Source organism: Xylaria bambusicola, assembly GCF_022495145.1.
Source record: "Xylaria bambusicola strain CBS 139988 unplaced genomic scaffold F5B22scaffold_51, whole genome shotgun sequence".
NCBI classification, from domain to species: domain Eukaryota; kingdom Fungi; phylum Ascomycota; class Sordariomycetes; order Xylariales; family Xylariaceae; genus Xylaria; species Xylaria bambusicola.
Window position 1 is genome coordinate 101,044 of NW_025953604.1, and position 16,847 is coordinate 117,890.

General features: G+C 47.9%; 4 protein-coding genes across 4 annotated transcripts; 2 read left to right on the forward strand and 2 right to left on the reverse strand.

Moving 5' to 3' along the window:
* Positions 1–27: 27 nt before the first annotated feature.
* F5B22DRAFT_650231 (uncharacterized protein) lies at positions 28–1,752 on the forward strand (the record flags this gene model as incomplete). The annotated part of the gene is made up of 1 exon (XM_047979285.1): positions 28–1,752. One exon carries the CDS (start codon positions 28–30, stop codon positions 1,750–1,752), a length of 1,725 nt encoding a protein of 574 aa, XP_047827154.1.
* Positions 1,753–2,355: 603 nt separating this feature from the next.
* Positions 2,356–2,862, reverse strand: F5B22DRAFT_650232 (uncharacterized protein; the record flags this gene model as incomplete). Its single annotated transcript, XM_047979286.1, has 2 exons — positions 2,356–2,388; positions 2,458–2,862. 2 exons carry the CDS (start codon positions 2,860–2,862, stop codon positions 2,356–2,358), a joined length of 438 nt encoding a protein of 145 aa, XP_047827155.1.
* A 1,167-nt stretch (positions 2,863–4,029) lies between these two features.
* On the reverse strand, positions 4,030–5,525 carry F5B22DRAFT_428164 (O-methyltransferase). The gene is made up of 2 exons (XM_047971732.1): positions 4,695–5,525; positions 4,030–4,624 (listed from the first exon to the last, which is right to left on the reverse strand). Exons 1-2 carry the CDS (start codon positions 5,254–5,256, stop codon positions 4,422–4,424), a joined length of 765 nt encoding a protein of 254 aa, XP_047827156.1. The 5' UTR covers positions 5,257–5,525; the 3' UTR covers positions 4,030–4,421.
* An 8,335-nt stretch (positions 5,526–13,860) lies between these two features.
* On the forward strand, positions 13,861–15,679 carry F5B22DRAFT_428231 (uncharacterized protein). The gene is made up of 2 exons (XM_047971733.1): positions 13,861–14,611; positions 14,682–15,679. The coding sequence occupies exons 1-2, from the start codon at positions 14,058–14,060 to the stop codon at positions 15,565–15,567; spliced, it is 1,440 nt and encodes a 479-aa protein (XP_047827157.1). The 5' UTR covers positions 13,861–14,057; the 3' UTR covers positions 15,568–15,679.
* The last annotated feature ends 1,168 nt before the right edge of the window (positions 15,680–16,847 follow it).

The window sequence follows — 16,847 nt, forward strand, 5'->3', positions numbered from 1 at the left end:
TACTTAGTCGTGCGTCACGCGTATGCAATGGCGGAGCAGATGAACGAAGAGAAGGAGACTGCTAACCTGATTCACGCCCAGTCGCCCAACGGTAGTACGAACATTCAATCAAGCCATAACGCTCTTGTACATGTTGGCCAGCCCAAAGCTGACAATCTTCCCAAGTCGTCGACTATGGCGGATGTCCGGATGATACAAACCGCAAAAAGGAGATATATGATAAACTTTCGAGAACGTATGGAAAGACTCAGCAACAAAAATGGGCTTCTCTACCGAGACACTAACGATGCGCTTGCTCTCGAAGCCTCCATAAGCAAAAGACCACTGGACGGTATTGTAAATGAATACAAATTCCTCTATGTCATGCCAATGTTCTGGACGCATCGGCACGAGAAGGTACTGCACGTAGTATGGCAGCCATTTCAACAGTCTGCATCACTAAATTCGCCGTCTTCCCGATGTAGCCGCCATGGAGCCCAGCAGAAGCAACGGCAACAACAACTGAATCAGCTACGACTGCGATCACAACGGAAGGCTTCACAGAAACTTATACTAGGAGTGCGACGGAAACCTCGGAGGAGACTCGAGTGGAACAACAGGTACAGGCCTCCACTCGCGCCATCACAGTTACAGGTTTCACTATCTTCACGCCGCCTATCGCCACCCTCGCCTGCTCCATCATTCGTGCTTATGGAGCTAGACTTTAGTACGACTGTTTCATATATCTTCTTTCTAGGAGGAGCACACTCATATCGAACAATCGTGTCTGCACAGCTATATTTGCAGCGTCTACTCAGTGGAGTGGACGAAGAGGACTGCATTACGAAATTGCACCGCGTACCTACATTGCAGAACTTTCTCCGCCTCCAGAAAGAAAACCTGCGTATCAACTACGGTAAAACCGCATATCCGGTTCTACACAACGTGCCAGTGTACCGTCTAAACACCAAAGTAGCGAGATCTGGTGAAAGCAACGGTGAGAATCCAGCCCGCGACAGCTGGCAATCAGAAGTTTCTGAGACCGAGACCAATCGCTTTTGGCGTTTGATCCATGTTGACGAGACACACGTTGCGGAATCACTGACGAAGTTCTATAAATACGGACGGAACTTCCGCGACCACGGTATAGTTGCGAGGGGTATGAGTATGAGAGAAGCCACGGCCCGCTACGAATACTTACCCGGGGATGAATGGTTCCACCCACACTTCATCCCGGGCGTCTTCATCGCCATGGAACAGCGGTATCGGCGTAACATGTGGGCAGGGCAGAAGGAATGCGAGGAGAAGCCGAATGTTCAAGGAGACACAAGGCACGGTCAGCAGAAAGACAAAAGTGAGCACAAGCATGGTGGCAAGCATCCCCACCAACATAAGAAGAAACGTACAAACAGGATGAAAAAACAAAAAGTCGGCACCGCATACAAGCCTCCAACAAGCGACTTGGCTCCGACCTGGCAGATACTTGTCACTGACGGTTCGAACGACTCCAAATCCGTGCACCTGTATACTGCGCAGGTCCCGGACTTCATAATCGCTGCTTTGGACAAGCCTGCGCAACGACATTGTTCCAATACGCCACCCCAAGGCGGGAAAACCACCACCAACGACGAAGACATACGATTCGAGTTCTTGATCCGTCATACTAGTATCCCGCACATACCATACAAATCCTTTCAAACCCGTCTGCGCGAAGCCATCATCTCCTCAAGAGATAGTTTTGGGGCCCTGAAAGAAACGCGCGTGCGACGATGATTGGGGAGAGGGAGGTTGCTCCTGACTCGGAAATATCTGTATAATATGGATGAGATAATACATCTACCGCATTGTCGTTGGTTTGAGAATAGGACATATAGAAATGAGCAGTTTTGGCTCGATCTATGCTTCGATTCTTTCTGTGAGAAATAGGTGTGCTGCATGAAATCTATTGCTGTATGAAGCAAGGTAGCACTAGCCTCCAGTGGACTACATACCTTCAGGAATAAGAGACTGGATAAGTATCAAAATCAAAAAAAGACTCTTAGCTTAGTATAGGCCATCTAGCGCACACACCATAACATCTTGCCAGGGTAAATAGCCAAGCATGTGTTAACTAAGTTCCAGTTTGCTAGATCTCGAATTCTTGATGAGGAAATAGAATCACTCCCAATATTGTTTGCTCCCTGGAATTTGAAACTCAATGAAGGGCTCTGGTTACTGATCCAGCTTGTGGTCCATCTTAGACACTACATGTCTCTCAATCGTATCATTACAGCTTCCTCTCTCCGCAGAGTCGCCGCCTTCCCCCGTGTCACATCAACATCCCCGTGGCCGCCGGGTGAAGACTAGCCCTACCGTTCTCGCTCCAAGAGACGATGATCAGGGCTGCATCTCGCGTTCACGCGCCGCCTCCTTCATAGAACGTCGAAGTTAGAAACATTCAAAATATCACTTATGATATTGAGGTTTATAGTGACTTACCTCCCACGAGTCTCTTCCCGAGGAACCCCCCTTCTTTCCGCCACCATGGGAGCTAGAGCCACCGCCACGGGAGCCTCCCCCATTGTGGCCTTTGCCGCCGCTGCTACTCCCGCCTCCGCTGCTCCCACCTCCGCTATTCCCACCGCTGCCTCCCCTTTTCCCACTGCCGCTCTTCTTACTGCCACCGCCGCTGTGGGAGTTCCCTTGTGGAGCGTACATTGTCCAAGCGTGTTTGTCCACGGACAGAGTTGAGGTGGCTTCCGGGAGTTGTGAGGGTGTTTTCAGTGAAATTCCTAAGTTGTGCAGAGAATATAGGAAGTAGTGGGATGATGAATTTGCAGTCTCGTGGGTAAGTCGCGGCTTAGATGCTGATAGGACTAAGCTGTCATCAGACCTGCTTGTCATGACTAAATCCTCAAAAACCGAGAGTTCAGTCTCCCCTTTTATAGAAAAACTGCCATAAGCTAAGAAATCACAGTGAAACGCAAACACACACCGCGAATGTCAACGATATGAGTTGTCATGATGTCAGCCCCTTTTTCTAATTACCTGCCACGCAACACAGGTAATTTTACCCACAGCACAGAAAGACTTATCCCATCGGCGCAAGCATCTCTCTTGTGCCTCTCACGAAGCTTTCCCTTAGTGGAATGTTTCCCTAGCCGAGACACCCAATCACACTCACACCATGGAACAAACAAACAACATGAACAACGACAACGGTGACACGGATGACGTTGCCGAGTCCCCAAAGCGGGATCCCATTTCTCGTGAACCTCATCTGTGCGCACGCGTACGCCCACATAGAACAGGTGCGTATGATTGCGGGCTGTGCAAAGACATGGCGTAGTGCACGCTCGCTCACTCGTCAATCTCATGTCATCTCCCGAAAGGTAACTTGGGGGCGAGGCTATACCATGTTTGTTTATTTACCTAGTCCTGCTGAGTGGAGGCAAGATGGGGAGAAAGGCCAAAGAAGATCTATGTCTCTGTATGAGGGAGGGAGAGAGAGAGAGAAAGAGAGAAATTCGTTTCGTAACACTCCCACTATATCCGCAGATCTTATGAGTAATAATGAGAGGTTATACTCAATAAAATGGAATAGAGATGAGCCGGGATACATGACCACGAACTTGATGAGCCCCCAGTTGTGGATCGTCATCTCCGCCACGGTCAATTAATGAGCTGGCTTTGTGTCATGTAACTCGTGGTGTGGCAGTAATGGAACTGGTTGATTGCCCCCAAACGAGTGAACAGCTGGACTATTCACCGCGATGCACCCGAGCTGCTACGTAGGTCGGAGGCACTATCTCGATCGATACTAATCACGAACCCGGAGTCTAACAGAGCGTATATATGCCATACAGTTGAGACAATATTTACTTGGTTTCGGGCCGCTGCAATCCATAAATAGAAATATTTCAGTTGTGGAGTAGAGGAGATGGACTTGCGAGAGACTGTCTGAGGCAGTAACAGTACCAACGAGGTTAGTTGGGGGCGCAGTAGCATATTGTTTCAATCACTGGCGTCTGACTGGACAAAGGCCAATTGCAAGCTGTGATCAGAGTGAAGCAGACGATCTTAAAGTAATATAAGCCTTCAAAAGCTATGACAACGCCGAGACAAACATGAGGATGATGGGTTTGGAGTCATATAATTCTCGAGGAGTCGATCTCCGACCTATTTCTCTGAATATCATGATCTTTGTAGTATACTGGACAAATAAGAAATCCCAATGAGGCAAGCTCGAAAAAACAGTCAGGAATTTCTTACATTATCAGCATTGTGTTCACCAATAGCAGTGTCATTTTACATGGAGGGTAAGCGTTTAGGACTAAAACGTACCGAGAGCTAACTCATTCGGCAGCTGTCAGAGACGGTAATCATCTATGCTAACTAAAATACGCCACCAAGATCAGGTTTTCTGTTCGTCATGACTACTTGTGTACCCCATTTCAATCTGCTTATGGGTCGTACACTGTGAGCTCTAGTCCGCCAGAGTAAGGCAAAACAAGCGTTCGATACGCATTTCGATGCGTCTCGATGTAATTATGATAATCTTCGTAGCCGTCCGCCGCCGACGTGACATTGTCAGCCACGATCACGGCACCTTTTTTGAGGTTAGACTCCAAAAGGCGAAGAGTCGGTAGTACCATGGGAGTCCAGACTATTTTTGGTTTGCCGAGTTAGTCAAATTGAAAGATTCGTCATAGCGGAAATAGGATTTTCCCACTTACTGTCAAAAAGCACAAAGTCGATCTCCGCTGGCAAGTCAGAAGCCAGCGTCTGTCGTAGGTCGCCTTCGCGTAGCTCGATCCAGGGCTCAACTTCATCCCCAGCCTCCTGCCAGTGCTGGCGCGCGAGGGCAATCTTACTAGGCTCATACTCTGTTGCTATGACCTTGGCGGCTTTTCTCTGCTCCGGGTCCAGTTTCACCGCATTCTGCCCAACAGCCAAGGCCAGGTAGATGGTGCTAAGACCAAAGCTGGTTCCCGCCTCGACGACTCGCGTAGCTGATATAGTGCGGCAGATATGGTAGACGAATAGGGCCTTGTCCTGCTCGAGCGCTATCATCTTGTCGCGCATCAAGTCGTCGAACTGCTGCTGGAAGTCGCCCTGTGCATTGGCGTCGCCTGCTGCACCTTGCTCGTTCAGGGCTTTGAGCTTCGATAATTCTCCATCAGGCTTGTTCAGCTCTGCTTCTTGGGCGAGAGAGTTGGCGTGGAGACGATGAATCAAGGCTTTGACACGCTCCGACGCATTGAGCGTGGGGGATGGGTTGATGAGTGGTGAGGCCATATTCTCGATTTGTGACTAAGCCCCTGTGTATTTGCTCTGGCAGTGTCATTGAATACTTGAAGGGAGTATGGCATTTTATATAATAACTAATGGCTGGATATTAATTATGCCGTAGACGCCGGTATCATCTGCCGCACTGTGAGTGGAAATGAGTCACACGGGTGTCGTTGTCTGACGTGGAGAGCAGCTGGAGTAACTCTTTGCGGGTTAGGAAGTCTCATTGAGAATTTTAGATGTGTAATGTTATGATAATACAAACTCTACGTACCTATGCAAACTATTCGGCACAATACAAGCAATTGAGATATTTCAGACTGGTATCTTACCCTCCGAAAAAAGTGAGTCACTTGTATATTAGACGTCTGCCGCATCTGCTGTCGTTATCTCCCGGCATCGGCCCCCGCGGAGTGAAACATGGTAGGAGATGGCGAGGCCGGCATGGACGAAGAAAGCCGCGGAGATGCGTTAGACGGAGCTCGGACAGGGGGGTGGCGAGACTCGGCGATATGATAGAGCATTGTGATGATTATATTGGACTCGCAATAAATCCAAAGTAAGCAACCTGCATTGAGCGGGCTACCTTGGAACAGTCTGAGTACAGACGTCCGTTTAGGGCAGACGCCGAGCTATCGTGTGCCCCCGTTGTCGACCTCTCACCACGCATCCGGAGACGTTCGATACGCCAGATCATATCCATGCGACCGCATATTAGCTGGAAGCTAATGGCTATATCCGTAGAATGATATGTTAGCAGGCAAGCGGAAACGCGCGGATATAGAGGAACAACTCGGCAGTGATTTTCCATTACTTATAAACGCTGCTGGAAAGGGGCATCCCAAGATCACAGGTCGATGACGCCACTCCAACTTCAATACCAAGCTTGATGGATATAATAGTATGTATAGATAAAACGCAAATACAGATTTAAGGGGCTAATTATATGAATAATTGATCTGGAGTCTGATGATATTCCATCCACCAAGGGCCAGGTATAAAGGTAACAAGTAATACTTACCACGCCCAAGAGCGAGGTAGTTATGCAGAAGGCAATAGAAGATACAGGACGAGTTAGTGAAGCTCTAAAGGAAGAAATATCCGGAATTGCCGAGTTAGTCATACAAACTGTAACCATGGAGGCATCGTATGGTGTAATATATTATTATATGGAGGGTTTTAATACAGAGTCTCTATGTTATCATCAGTTCCAATATCGTGACACTCCTTTCATAATCTACACACTTACATTCCAACCTGAATTCAATCCTCTACTAGAAGGTCTCATCCCACAGGGTTATATTTATTATTAACAATCTGCAGTTCTGGCATAACTCTTATCCCACTTGAGTTGTTTAGAATTTGGTGGGAAGCGAATGCCGATTATATATACAGACACAACAATAATGCTTATTTACTACCGCCCCCCTGGCTCCTATGGCTCAGAGCAACATGTTTTGTTCGTTAACCTCGCAGATCGTCTCACCTTCACTCGAGTTACACCATAAGGTGCAAAGGATTATTACAATAAGCAAGAACCCCATCTGAACGCTTTAGATAAGAGGAGTTTCGCTATGAGAATTGACTGTTCAGCATTGAGTCCAGAGTTTGCCGTAGGGTTAGAAGAGTCTATCTAGTAAACACCAGCTCTTCCCAACGTTCTTCGCAAGGACACACGCTGTGGTGCCGTCAACGCGCCTTAGTTCCTGATTCTCAGATACAATCGCACAAAAGTCCGCTGGACAAAATCGACCGTGGACAAGAGTTACATCGCCTTCAATTTGATTGAAATTTATAAGAATATTATACAATGAACTAGCAACTTTGTAGAAAGGCTTACGCCCACACAGTGTATGTGAAGATTATTGTTCTCAACTACACGCTTTACGGTAAATAAGCTGTCAAGTGTGCGTTATAGATTGAATAATATCATGAAAACCTGACAAAAGGTTGAGTAAATTGATAAGTAAATTATACTGTAATATGATAGTTACAACTAATATAATAATATTTCTAACAATATACTTTTCAATATTTTTCTCTTCTGACTTTATATCTTTTACTTTATCTTAATTGTCACACGTATAAACGCTGTGCTAGGTAAATATGCAGTTCGCCTTGCGCTTCGGCCGTACAAAAGGCCACTGCAGGCTATTCATGATCTCACAGAGACATGCAGGCAATATTGGAAACTGAGGTTATACAGACTTCGCTTGTTGAAACAGACCCCGGAGACCTAGGCGGTCTGCGCTGGCAGTCCAGTTGTATATAGAGTCGAGTCAAGCCACCAACAGCCAGGAAGGGGTTGGTTGGTCAAGGACTCATACAGCCCTAGTTGTTCATATAATCTGAATTGCTCAAGTTCCAAGCCCAGTATCTCTGCCCTTGTTATAATAATAAAGCTAGCATTTACTGGATAGGCTTTGAGCTGTAAATTATCACTAAGAGATATATTTAAATGATTTATAATTCATAGTTTATCGAAGCAAAATTGTTATCTCAGTTTGCCTGTATCTAGATATGGCTCAAGCTTTAGCGGATGCTGCGCCTTTTTTGTCTTTCTTTCTTCTTGTCCACGTGGTAGTGTATGATGACGACGACGGCAGATGGCTGCTAGCGTAAACGGTCTATTTAGTTAGCGAGTTTCGGGAAGTATGAAGAGATTCGACTGATCTCCTTGTTTGCTCCATAGATATGCGTCCCTCCCTATCCTGCTGCCTCTTTATCCAAGCTGCGCTAGGTTGCAAAGCTCGAGGCTGCCACGCAAGCGAATTGTGACTATCAGCGTTACGTATGCAGAGTGTACTTACAGGTCAAGATAAGATTCGTACATCAAAGCTGAACGTCGAAGATGTATTCGTCATCTTCATCATCGAGCTTAATGATCCTTTGCATTGGAAGCTAGATGCATAAGACTAGTCGAAAAGTCTTTTCTAACCAAACGAGTTTTTTTCCCTCGCTTGTCCAGATGTAGAACTTGGATCCTTCTTTCTAGACCAAGTTAACTCCGTTGCGTCTACATTACATGATTTCGAGGCCTGCCCACGCGGCCAAACCCGCAAATAGCCAGCCCACACCAAGTATCGACCTAACAGCGAACATCCAATTCATTGTCAATAGATTAAGGATGATACGTTACCCTCGAATGGCATGGAGCTACACAGCCAGCGCGCCGCATCATATGACGCACTACCTACCTCTAATGACCAATGTGTACAAGCTCGGTGAATTATGAGGTGGGAAAGACGTCGGTCAGCGATCTCGTTTCTCGATTTTAGCGTCCTTGGACATGTCTGAGGGGAGGGCTTACGTGGTTTCCAAGTGTCTGCCGACTCAGCTTTGTTCACCGCTCCAGCCTGATGGGACTTTGTTCGTGACGTCTGGTGACGAACACCCTGAAGCGAGGTTAAAGGTTAGTAATTGGCTGTACTTCAGCGGCGACGACAAATCCTGCAAGACCTAGCAGCCAGCGGCAGCGCTTACATTGTGAGAAGAGGAGTGAGTGGATATTTGTACAATTAATAAGTTTGTCACGCTGTTTGCAAAGGCCCGACCTGGATGAAGGATCCTGCGTTGTATTGCGTGTCGACGAAGCTACTACTCAAGCAGAGCAAAGCGGGGGCGACTATTGAGTGTAGTCTTTATTGTGTACCTCGAGTAATATAAGAATAAGGGAGGAGAATCAAGCTATTCAACCGAGCGATGGCTACAATGGTCACGTGTGTGATAGAGATCTCTAGGGACTTATGTAGGTAGGTAGGTAATTATCATACTTTCTAAAATGGAATTACGCAAGAATAAGTTTTGATGGCGACAGCACATACATTTGAGTGGCATTAAAAAGAACCCTCGCTTGAAGTTGGTTTCGTGAGTACTGTTGTCGACATGTTACGCGAAAAATACGTTCAATATCGGGCAAGAAATGGGTTTCCACAGCAAACCGAAGCTCACATCCGTCAATTATATGTTCCTTGATCTATACCAAAATTGTCGAGTCCAAACTAGGCATCTTTAACCTCTAGGCGAGTCCGTTATGCTCTATGAAAGTAGTGGAGCTCGATCAGCCCTACCAATCTCATCCTCACCGATACTCGATCAGTACACGTAGCCCTGGTCAGACTGGCCAGATCTGGCCATGTTGGTATGAGGAGATGGTGACGCAACAATTTTCCTCTTCCAGGTAATGAATGAGTGAAGTTTCCAGTACAAACATTCGATTTATTCTAACGGATTTACCCTCATATTGGTTATGAGCTTATGATATATTGTTCCATCGAGGCTCGTACTTTCATAGACAGCAGTGACCATAAGTCTGGATGGGACCGTTCGAGTAACGTCACGTAAGCACATACTGTACTTAGAAACCCTTGTAACACCTGGGATGAAGCTTGCTTGCTTGTAGGCCTGGGTATATCCTTGTCTTGGATTCGAGCTGAATCGGCTCTTTACCGCACAGACACCGCAAAAGCGGCAAGTGAGGAGGGATATGCGAACGCTTTGCCGTTCTCGCTGCCTACTTTTTTACGATAGTATGAAATGTGCGAGTACCGTACAGTCATGAGATGAAGGATCCGGTATTGTCGGTACTGTTGTCGTCAGCAACGAAGCTGGCACGTGCAGTTTCAACCGGGTGCGCATCACCACCTCTTATACAGTGGCGTAAACTCAGACTATCTTGTAGCGACTGATGTTATGTTGAGTAGGTAAGTAGCGTGGAAACCCAAAACAAATAAAGTGTTAGATGGCATCTGGTGAGGCGGACGAAAGAGAGACAGAACGCAAGGGCATAGGGAGAGTTAAAACTACGGGACTGACTGACGTTGAAAAAAGAAGCTTAGAAACGAGAGACGTGCCTAAATACAGACATATGTACCTAGGTAGGTACCTACAACTAAGTACATAGACTAATTAGGTGCCTATAGTGCCTCCATTACCTACTCTAGGTAGGTACATACAGTAGTAGTGCGCGTACATACATACCTAGGTAGTACATTAGGCGGCGCGGGATTGGCCATTGGCGTGAGACACGCAAGCCTCTCTCTCTACTTCGTATGTACCATAGTAGTCAGGGCAGATCAAGTCTGAGCAGGGGATGGACGACGCGTCAGCGCTTGGGTAAGGCCAGTTTTTCATAGGCCGATTTCTCCTGGGACATGTCACGCTACCAGGACTTGTTTGTAGGGATGTCCACCTCTGGTTTTATCAATAGGATCATTACTTTAATGGTCATTAAATGGTCAGAATGGTAATCAAGTGAGCGTAGGTAGGTGACTGCTAAATACCAAGTATACCTACTTAAGTATGTACCGGTAGTAGGTATGCATACTTAACATTAGGGTGTATCGTACTTACACGATGCTCGGGTGTTGGGTAGGTAAGGAGACAATAAATCTAAGTTTGATATGGATGTATAGGTAGGTAGGTAGGTAGGTAGGTAGGCCGCCGTTGACAATGGACGTGTGTGTGTGTGTGCGTGTGTGTAGGTACCTAGTAGGGTAAACACGGAGAAAGCAATCTACACGTACGTAGTAATAGGAAGTGAGATAGCGAGAGACTTGGTTGTTGTCCTCCTCCTCCTCCTCCCTCTCCCATTTAGAGTTGAGGCTCTGTGTGGCAGTAGGATGCGCACGGTGCTGCAAAGATGCGGCCGTGGAACACGAAGGCTAGCCGCGTGGAACATGGTTTCTTAAAGGCCTTTGCCTTTGCTGTACCACCCATTGATTGATTTGAAGAAATCGGCCCGGAGCATGTGTGACAGCCGATGAGAATAACAGACTTTTGGCTGCACATGCTGGCTGCTGACCTGCGCAGAAAGGCAATGCCGGTCCTATCAGACAGAATGACCGTCGCAGGCCGTCGTCGTAAGCAGATACGGAATGTTGGGAATCGCATTCAAGTAATGTAGATCCGTCATTCTCTCGTAGAGCTCTCTCGCTTTGGCTACGGGCCGGTCGAGTCCGATCGGACTCGGCAGGGCAGGGCAGGGCAGTTTGCCATGTAACAACCCACCCGAGACAACCCACACCACACAACCTGCGCCTTATCTGTAGTTAAAATGGATAAGTGGGTGGGCGTCGTCGGTTACTTATCCGTTACAGCCTTACGTAGGTAGGTACCATAGCATGGATGGCAAGGGTCTCGGCGGAAGGTTACGAAGAAAAGTTCACGATCATCGCAAGTTTCAGCAAGGGAAGCGTTTCGTATATACACTATTGCGGTATCTGCCTGGTATGCCGGGTCGTAAGGGCTGTCGGGGTATATGTTATCCGGCTGGAGTTGTCCCTCGTTGTCGTCATTGTTACCATCTTACAAACAGAGGTAGCAAACAGGCAGCAAACAGTTCCTTAAAAATGTTTGATGCGTACTTACACTACACATACCGGTAGAGCATTACCGACTCGAGGAGAGCTATAAACACCCGGTTCGTTATTCCATCTCGTTTTATATGCGCCGTCCTTGCGCTACGGTGTCGAATATCTATCTACTCTGGTAGGAGACTACTTAGACTTCCTTGCAGCCAGATGTCTACCCTCGTCTACCTTATGTAGGTAGGTACTCGAGCTGTAGCTCTTGAAGAACAGTAGAAAGTACACTCCCTACTGTAGAATGCCCAGAGCGGAGCAGTGCTGGGGACAAAGAAGCTTTGTCCGGCCCTCACAGGCTCTTGTAGTGGCAGTGCTACCCAATCATTTTCAGGTTTGCTCAGCCACTGGTATCGGATCTGCCGTCTCAGCCACGACAGAGCTATCTTTACAATAGAGTGAAGTCCCGAGACGGGAAGACAGACATCTATCGTAGGTAGCTAGAGACAGACAGACAGATAGATATGTATCGAGGATATTGAAGATAGACAGACAGATCATCTTAGACCATGTTGCTTCTACCAGTCCTCGGTTGAACGTCGTCGCTGCTACCTACCTACCTACCGTCACGTCACCTCTTACAGGTTACTACGTAGGCGAGGGTACGTCGTCAGGAGCTTATACCGGTAGCATAAGCTTGGTGGCGTCGGTGGCGTTTAGCACACGTAGGCCTCATACCCTTAAGTAACCTTTCCGTCTTCACCTACCTACTGATACTGATACGTAAGTAGATCAGAAAGAAGAAGTATCGTAATTTTATTGAATTTAATTTTTCTTCTCTTAGCAGACAGACCATTCCCACGTATCTACCCCGTTCTCGCTCGTCTACTTACCTATATCACTGCAGATGCGCGATGGGAAACTACAGTATGTAAGTAAGTAGAAATCTCGCTCCCCATCCTGGTCAAGATTATCGAGATACGGACTGCACGATGGGACAGAGTGGGTGCGGATCGCCATGATTGGCCGCCAACACAGAGGAGACGCGCGTCACCCAGATGAAAGATGAACCATGTTGAAAAGGGAGGCGAGTGGAGGGTCTGGGAGCGCAGAGGGGAGGGGTCGCGGGTGGAGGTAGGAGTGGAGTGGGGAGGGTTTCCGCCCGCGCTGCCTCGACTACCTACCTAACCTACCGGTAGCATAGCGTAGGTAGCGGGTGGGTAGCGCTGGTGCCGACCACTGTCCTGACCTAGAGTAGGGATCTTGTAGGACTCTGGCTAGGGGCGTTACAGTGGGTAGAGTCCACTAAGTAGTACCTACCTAGGTACTTTAGGTACTTACACTTAAGTAAGGTACACTGCAGCGACCACCCGCCTACAGTACCTACATAGGTAAGTTAGGCACGTCTACGGCCTACACACGTACTGCCATCGCGTCAGCATACATAGGTACCCAAGTACGTTACCATATGTGCAGCGAGCGAGCGCAAAGGCCAACGCAACGCAACGCTACGCAACCTGACCCACCATCCTGTAGTAAGTACATAGTTAAGTACATAGTAGGTGTCTGGTAGGTTGTCGTTGTCAGGTAGGTGTACGTACGTACAATGGGCAGTAGGTAATGGACAAGGTACAATAGTCGTATCTCGCTAGGTAATAAGAGAACTACGGTACTGTAGGTTTAATGTAAGAACGGAGCAAGTACCTAACGGATGTACGTGGTGTACACGTACCGTACAGTCTGTAGCGTACAGTACATGTTCGCCCGGAACTGGGTACATGCGCCGCTACCTATCGGCACCCTTCAAACCTCCCCCAGAGATGAGATCCAGGCTCCATCCCGCCCGTCTCTCTGCTCGACCTATCTGTCGCCATTTTGCTGTCGCCCGTGATTCATTATTCCCTCCCCTGTATCTAAAAGACTACTTTCGTCCCCTCCCCATTTGCCCATTTGCCCATTGCTCACTGCGCCGCCCCATCTTTCCTTACCCTCCCTACCTTACCTACTTACCCTTCCGTGTCCGCCTTGTCCCCGTTGTGGTTGTGGTCTTCGTCTTGATTGTCGCCGTCGACTTGTCGCCGTCTACCTACATGTACGACTACCGCCGCTAATATATCCGCCTTCGCATTCGAAGTGAACACCACGCCGCTATTCTCATAGGCCTCGAAGCTCGATCCGCCGATTTCACCCCCGGGACGACATCGCACGCGACGACCGGAAAGACCTCTGTATGCCATAGCCCTACCTGCCTGCGAGAAGAGCGAACCAGCCATCGATATCGAATGTCGTCGGCCGTCCCTTTCGGGTTGTAGGGGAGATTGGCTGCCCGGCTCAATCCTCCTCGAACCTCTTATCACAAAAGACGATACCATCCGATCGTCGATAATTCTTTAGCGTATTTGCGAGTCACTGCCGCCTCCTCCAACACTTGCATCGCGACTAAAAATATACCTGCGATTCGTAACCCACAGTCATTACCTTGGTTGAAACAGTTGATCGGTCACCATGGCTAACCGTCCAAACACGCCTGGTCGCAATGACCAGGAGGATTATGGAGAGGATTGGGCAAGAGACCTGCGAATTCAGTTTGAACAGCTATTAAAAACGAAGCGGTTAGAGGAATTGGGGCAATCTCGGGCACTTCGAGCACGAGGTGGATCACCGTCGCCTAGGGAGCGAGCCTCCTCCTCCAACTTGCGTGCTTCTTCCTCGACACCATCTGATAGGCCATCAACCTCCTACGGCCATGCTCATGCCTCTTCTTCAACGCTCCCATCATATTCATCTCTCCGCCACCTACCCTTAATGCCCACCGCACCCGCGCCGCACGACCAATCGGCACACAAGTTTCGCAACCTACTTATCGCGTTATCACAGACACCAACAACCTTCGAGAACCCTGGCCTACTAGATGAGGCCTTGCAATTGATACCTTTGGACAGAATATATGGCGAAGCCGAAGAGGAAAGCCAAGTTTTACAGGCCGAAGCTGAGAGCATGGGCGACGGTCGTAAGCCTGAATGGGGTTACCAAGACTGTGTCATAAAGGCATTATTAAGGTCCGTGTTACTGTGATTGGTCTACGTATTGTCGTTAGATGCGTAATCGCGAGGTGCTAACTCACCGCAGATGGTTTAAACGATCTTTCTTCACTTGGGTGAACAACCCGCCCTGCCCCGTTTGTTTGTCACCAACTGTTGCGAAAGGTATGACTCAGTCAACGCCAGAGGAAAGTGCGCGTGGCGCAATGAGAGTCGAGTTGTACCAGTGCTCGAACCAATCATGCAGAGCGTACGAACGATTTCCTCGATATAGCGACGTCTGGCAGCTGCTCCAGACAAGAAAAGGCCGATGCGGTGAATGGGCGAATTGCTTTAGCATGCTATGCCGCGCTGTGGGTGGTCGTGTACGATGGGTATGGAATGCCGAGGACCACGTGTGGACGGAGGTCTATTCAGAACATAAGCAGCGATGGATTCATGTCGATGCCTGCGAAGAAGCTTGGGACAATCCACGACTCTATGCCGAGGGATGGGGTAAACGGATGTCATACTGCATTGCTTTCAGCATAGATGGCGCTACGGATGTGACTCGCCGATACGTACGCAAGAGTGAGCATTCTCTCGACCGAACTAGGTGCTCCGAAGACGTGATGCTTTACCTCATGCAGGAGATCAAGAATCTCCGACGAGCGAATCTAAGCAAGGAACAGCGATTCAGACTAGAGAAGGAGGATTCGAAGGAGGATCGCGAGTTAAGGGGTTACGTTGTTGCATCGATAACCCAGGCTGTAACGAGGATGGTGCCCGAGCTAAGCTCGCCCAGCTCACCCCATAACAGCCAGCGGCCATCCGGCCAGTCAGGTGGAAGCTCTTTTGCTAACGACAAATTGCCCGCTGAACAACCTGCTCGACAGAGCGGCAACGCAGAGTGGGTTGCCGCACGCGGTGAAAATGGCAGACGTAACCAACCGCCTCACGATCCCAATGCTCACCACCATGATGACCGTCTATGATATTACATTGAATATCTAGCATAAACTTACTGAACGTTTATGAGCAATTACATCCCATCACGGCTACACTCCACAGTCCCTCAAACCGCTCGGAAAGTTGCTTTCGGGGCATCCATTTCACGTACTATTTAACGCTTTCGCCTTGGTCACCCATTTTTACCCCTTTTTTTCTCTCCCAACCATTTTGCATCCTAGCACGTCGAGTTACCTTGACGTCGCAGGGTATGCACTATTTTGTACCTACTACGACTTCTACCTGGGAAGGACGGTGTCTAAATCATTTTCATTTGTCATTCCCTTGGAAGCAATTTTATAACATCCACACATTTATACATATATCGTGGGCGAAGTCAACGGCGTCATGTGGAAGGGGACCCTGGACAAGGCAGCATCATACATATTGTCTTAATGATTTCGGGGACTTGGATGGGATGTGAGGGAAGGGGCTCCCTTATCATCCTGGCGTTCTGGATACTTGCATACCGGAAAAGGTGGACAGGCTGATGACGTTGATGGGCGACGTCTGCTACTTGTCGGGTTTGGGATGTTTTGCATATTGGTGGTGTATCACTACTCAAAGGACCATGGCTTGGGCCTTGAGCACAACCTGGCACAAGTATATCTGCCACGAAGTACCTGGAATAGACCCTTTTTGGTTTATGTTTCTGCAACCTACATGATTTACACGATGTATCTATTTGTGATGTGACGTACCAACTTTGAGTGCTGGTATGTTCGTACGGTTGTCAAGATAGGAGAGGGTTGGGTGATGTCCTTCGTATATGATGTCTACTATGTACAGAGGAACTCCAGCCAGACCTTATCTAGGTTGCAGAGCCCGCGCAGATGTTAATCTACATAGACTATAAAGTGAATCAATCTTATAGATGAAGCATATAGATGGAAGATTAAGCCATGCTCTGCCATTCGTCGTGATATCAGTTGAGCACATATCCCATGTGCATATCTTGTGTATGTAGGTTGGTATATTGCCAATGCTACCTCCTATTGATGAGTATTGCATCTCAGAGGTCCCCAGTGAAGAATTTTTATGATATACTAACGTATATTATATATATACACATCAATGGGAGAGCCTATCTCGTTGCAGCAAGGACTTGGAGTATTCTATTTATGTACCTATCTATCTCTTGTATCTATCTACCCACGCGGGAGGGGGGGGGGGGGGGGGGCCGCCGGAAAACGAAAAAAAAAAAAAAAGATGTATAGCGAGAAAATAAAAAAAAGAAAAAAAAAAAAAAAAAAAAAAAAAAAAACAA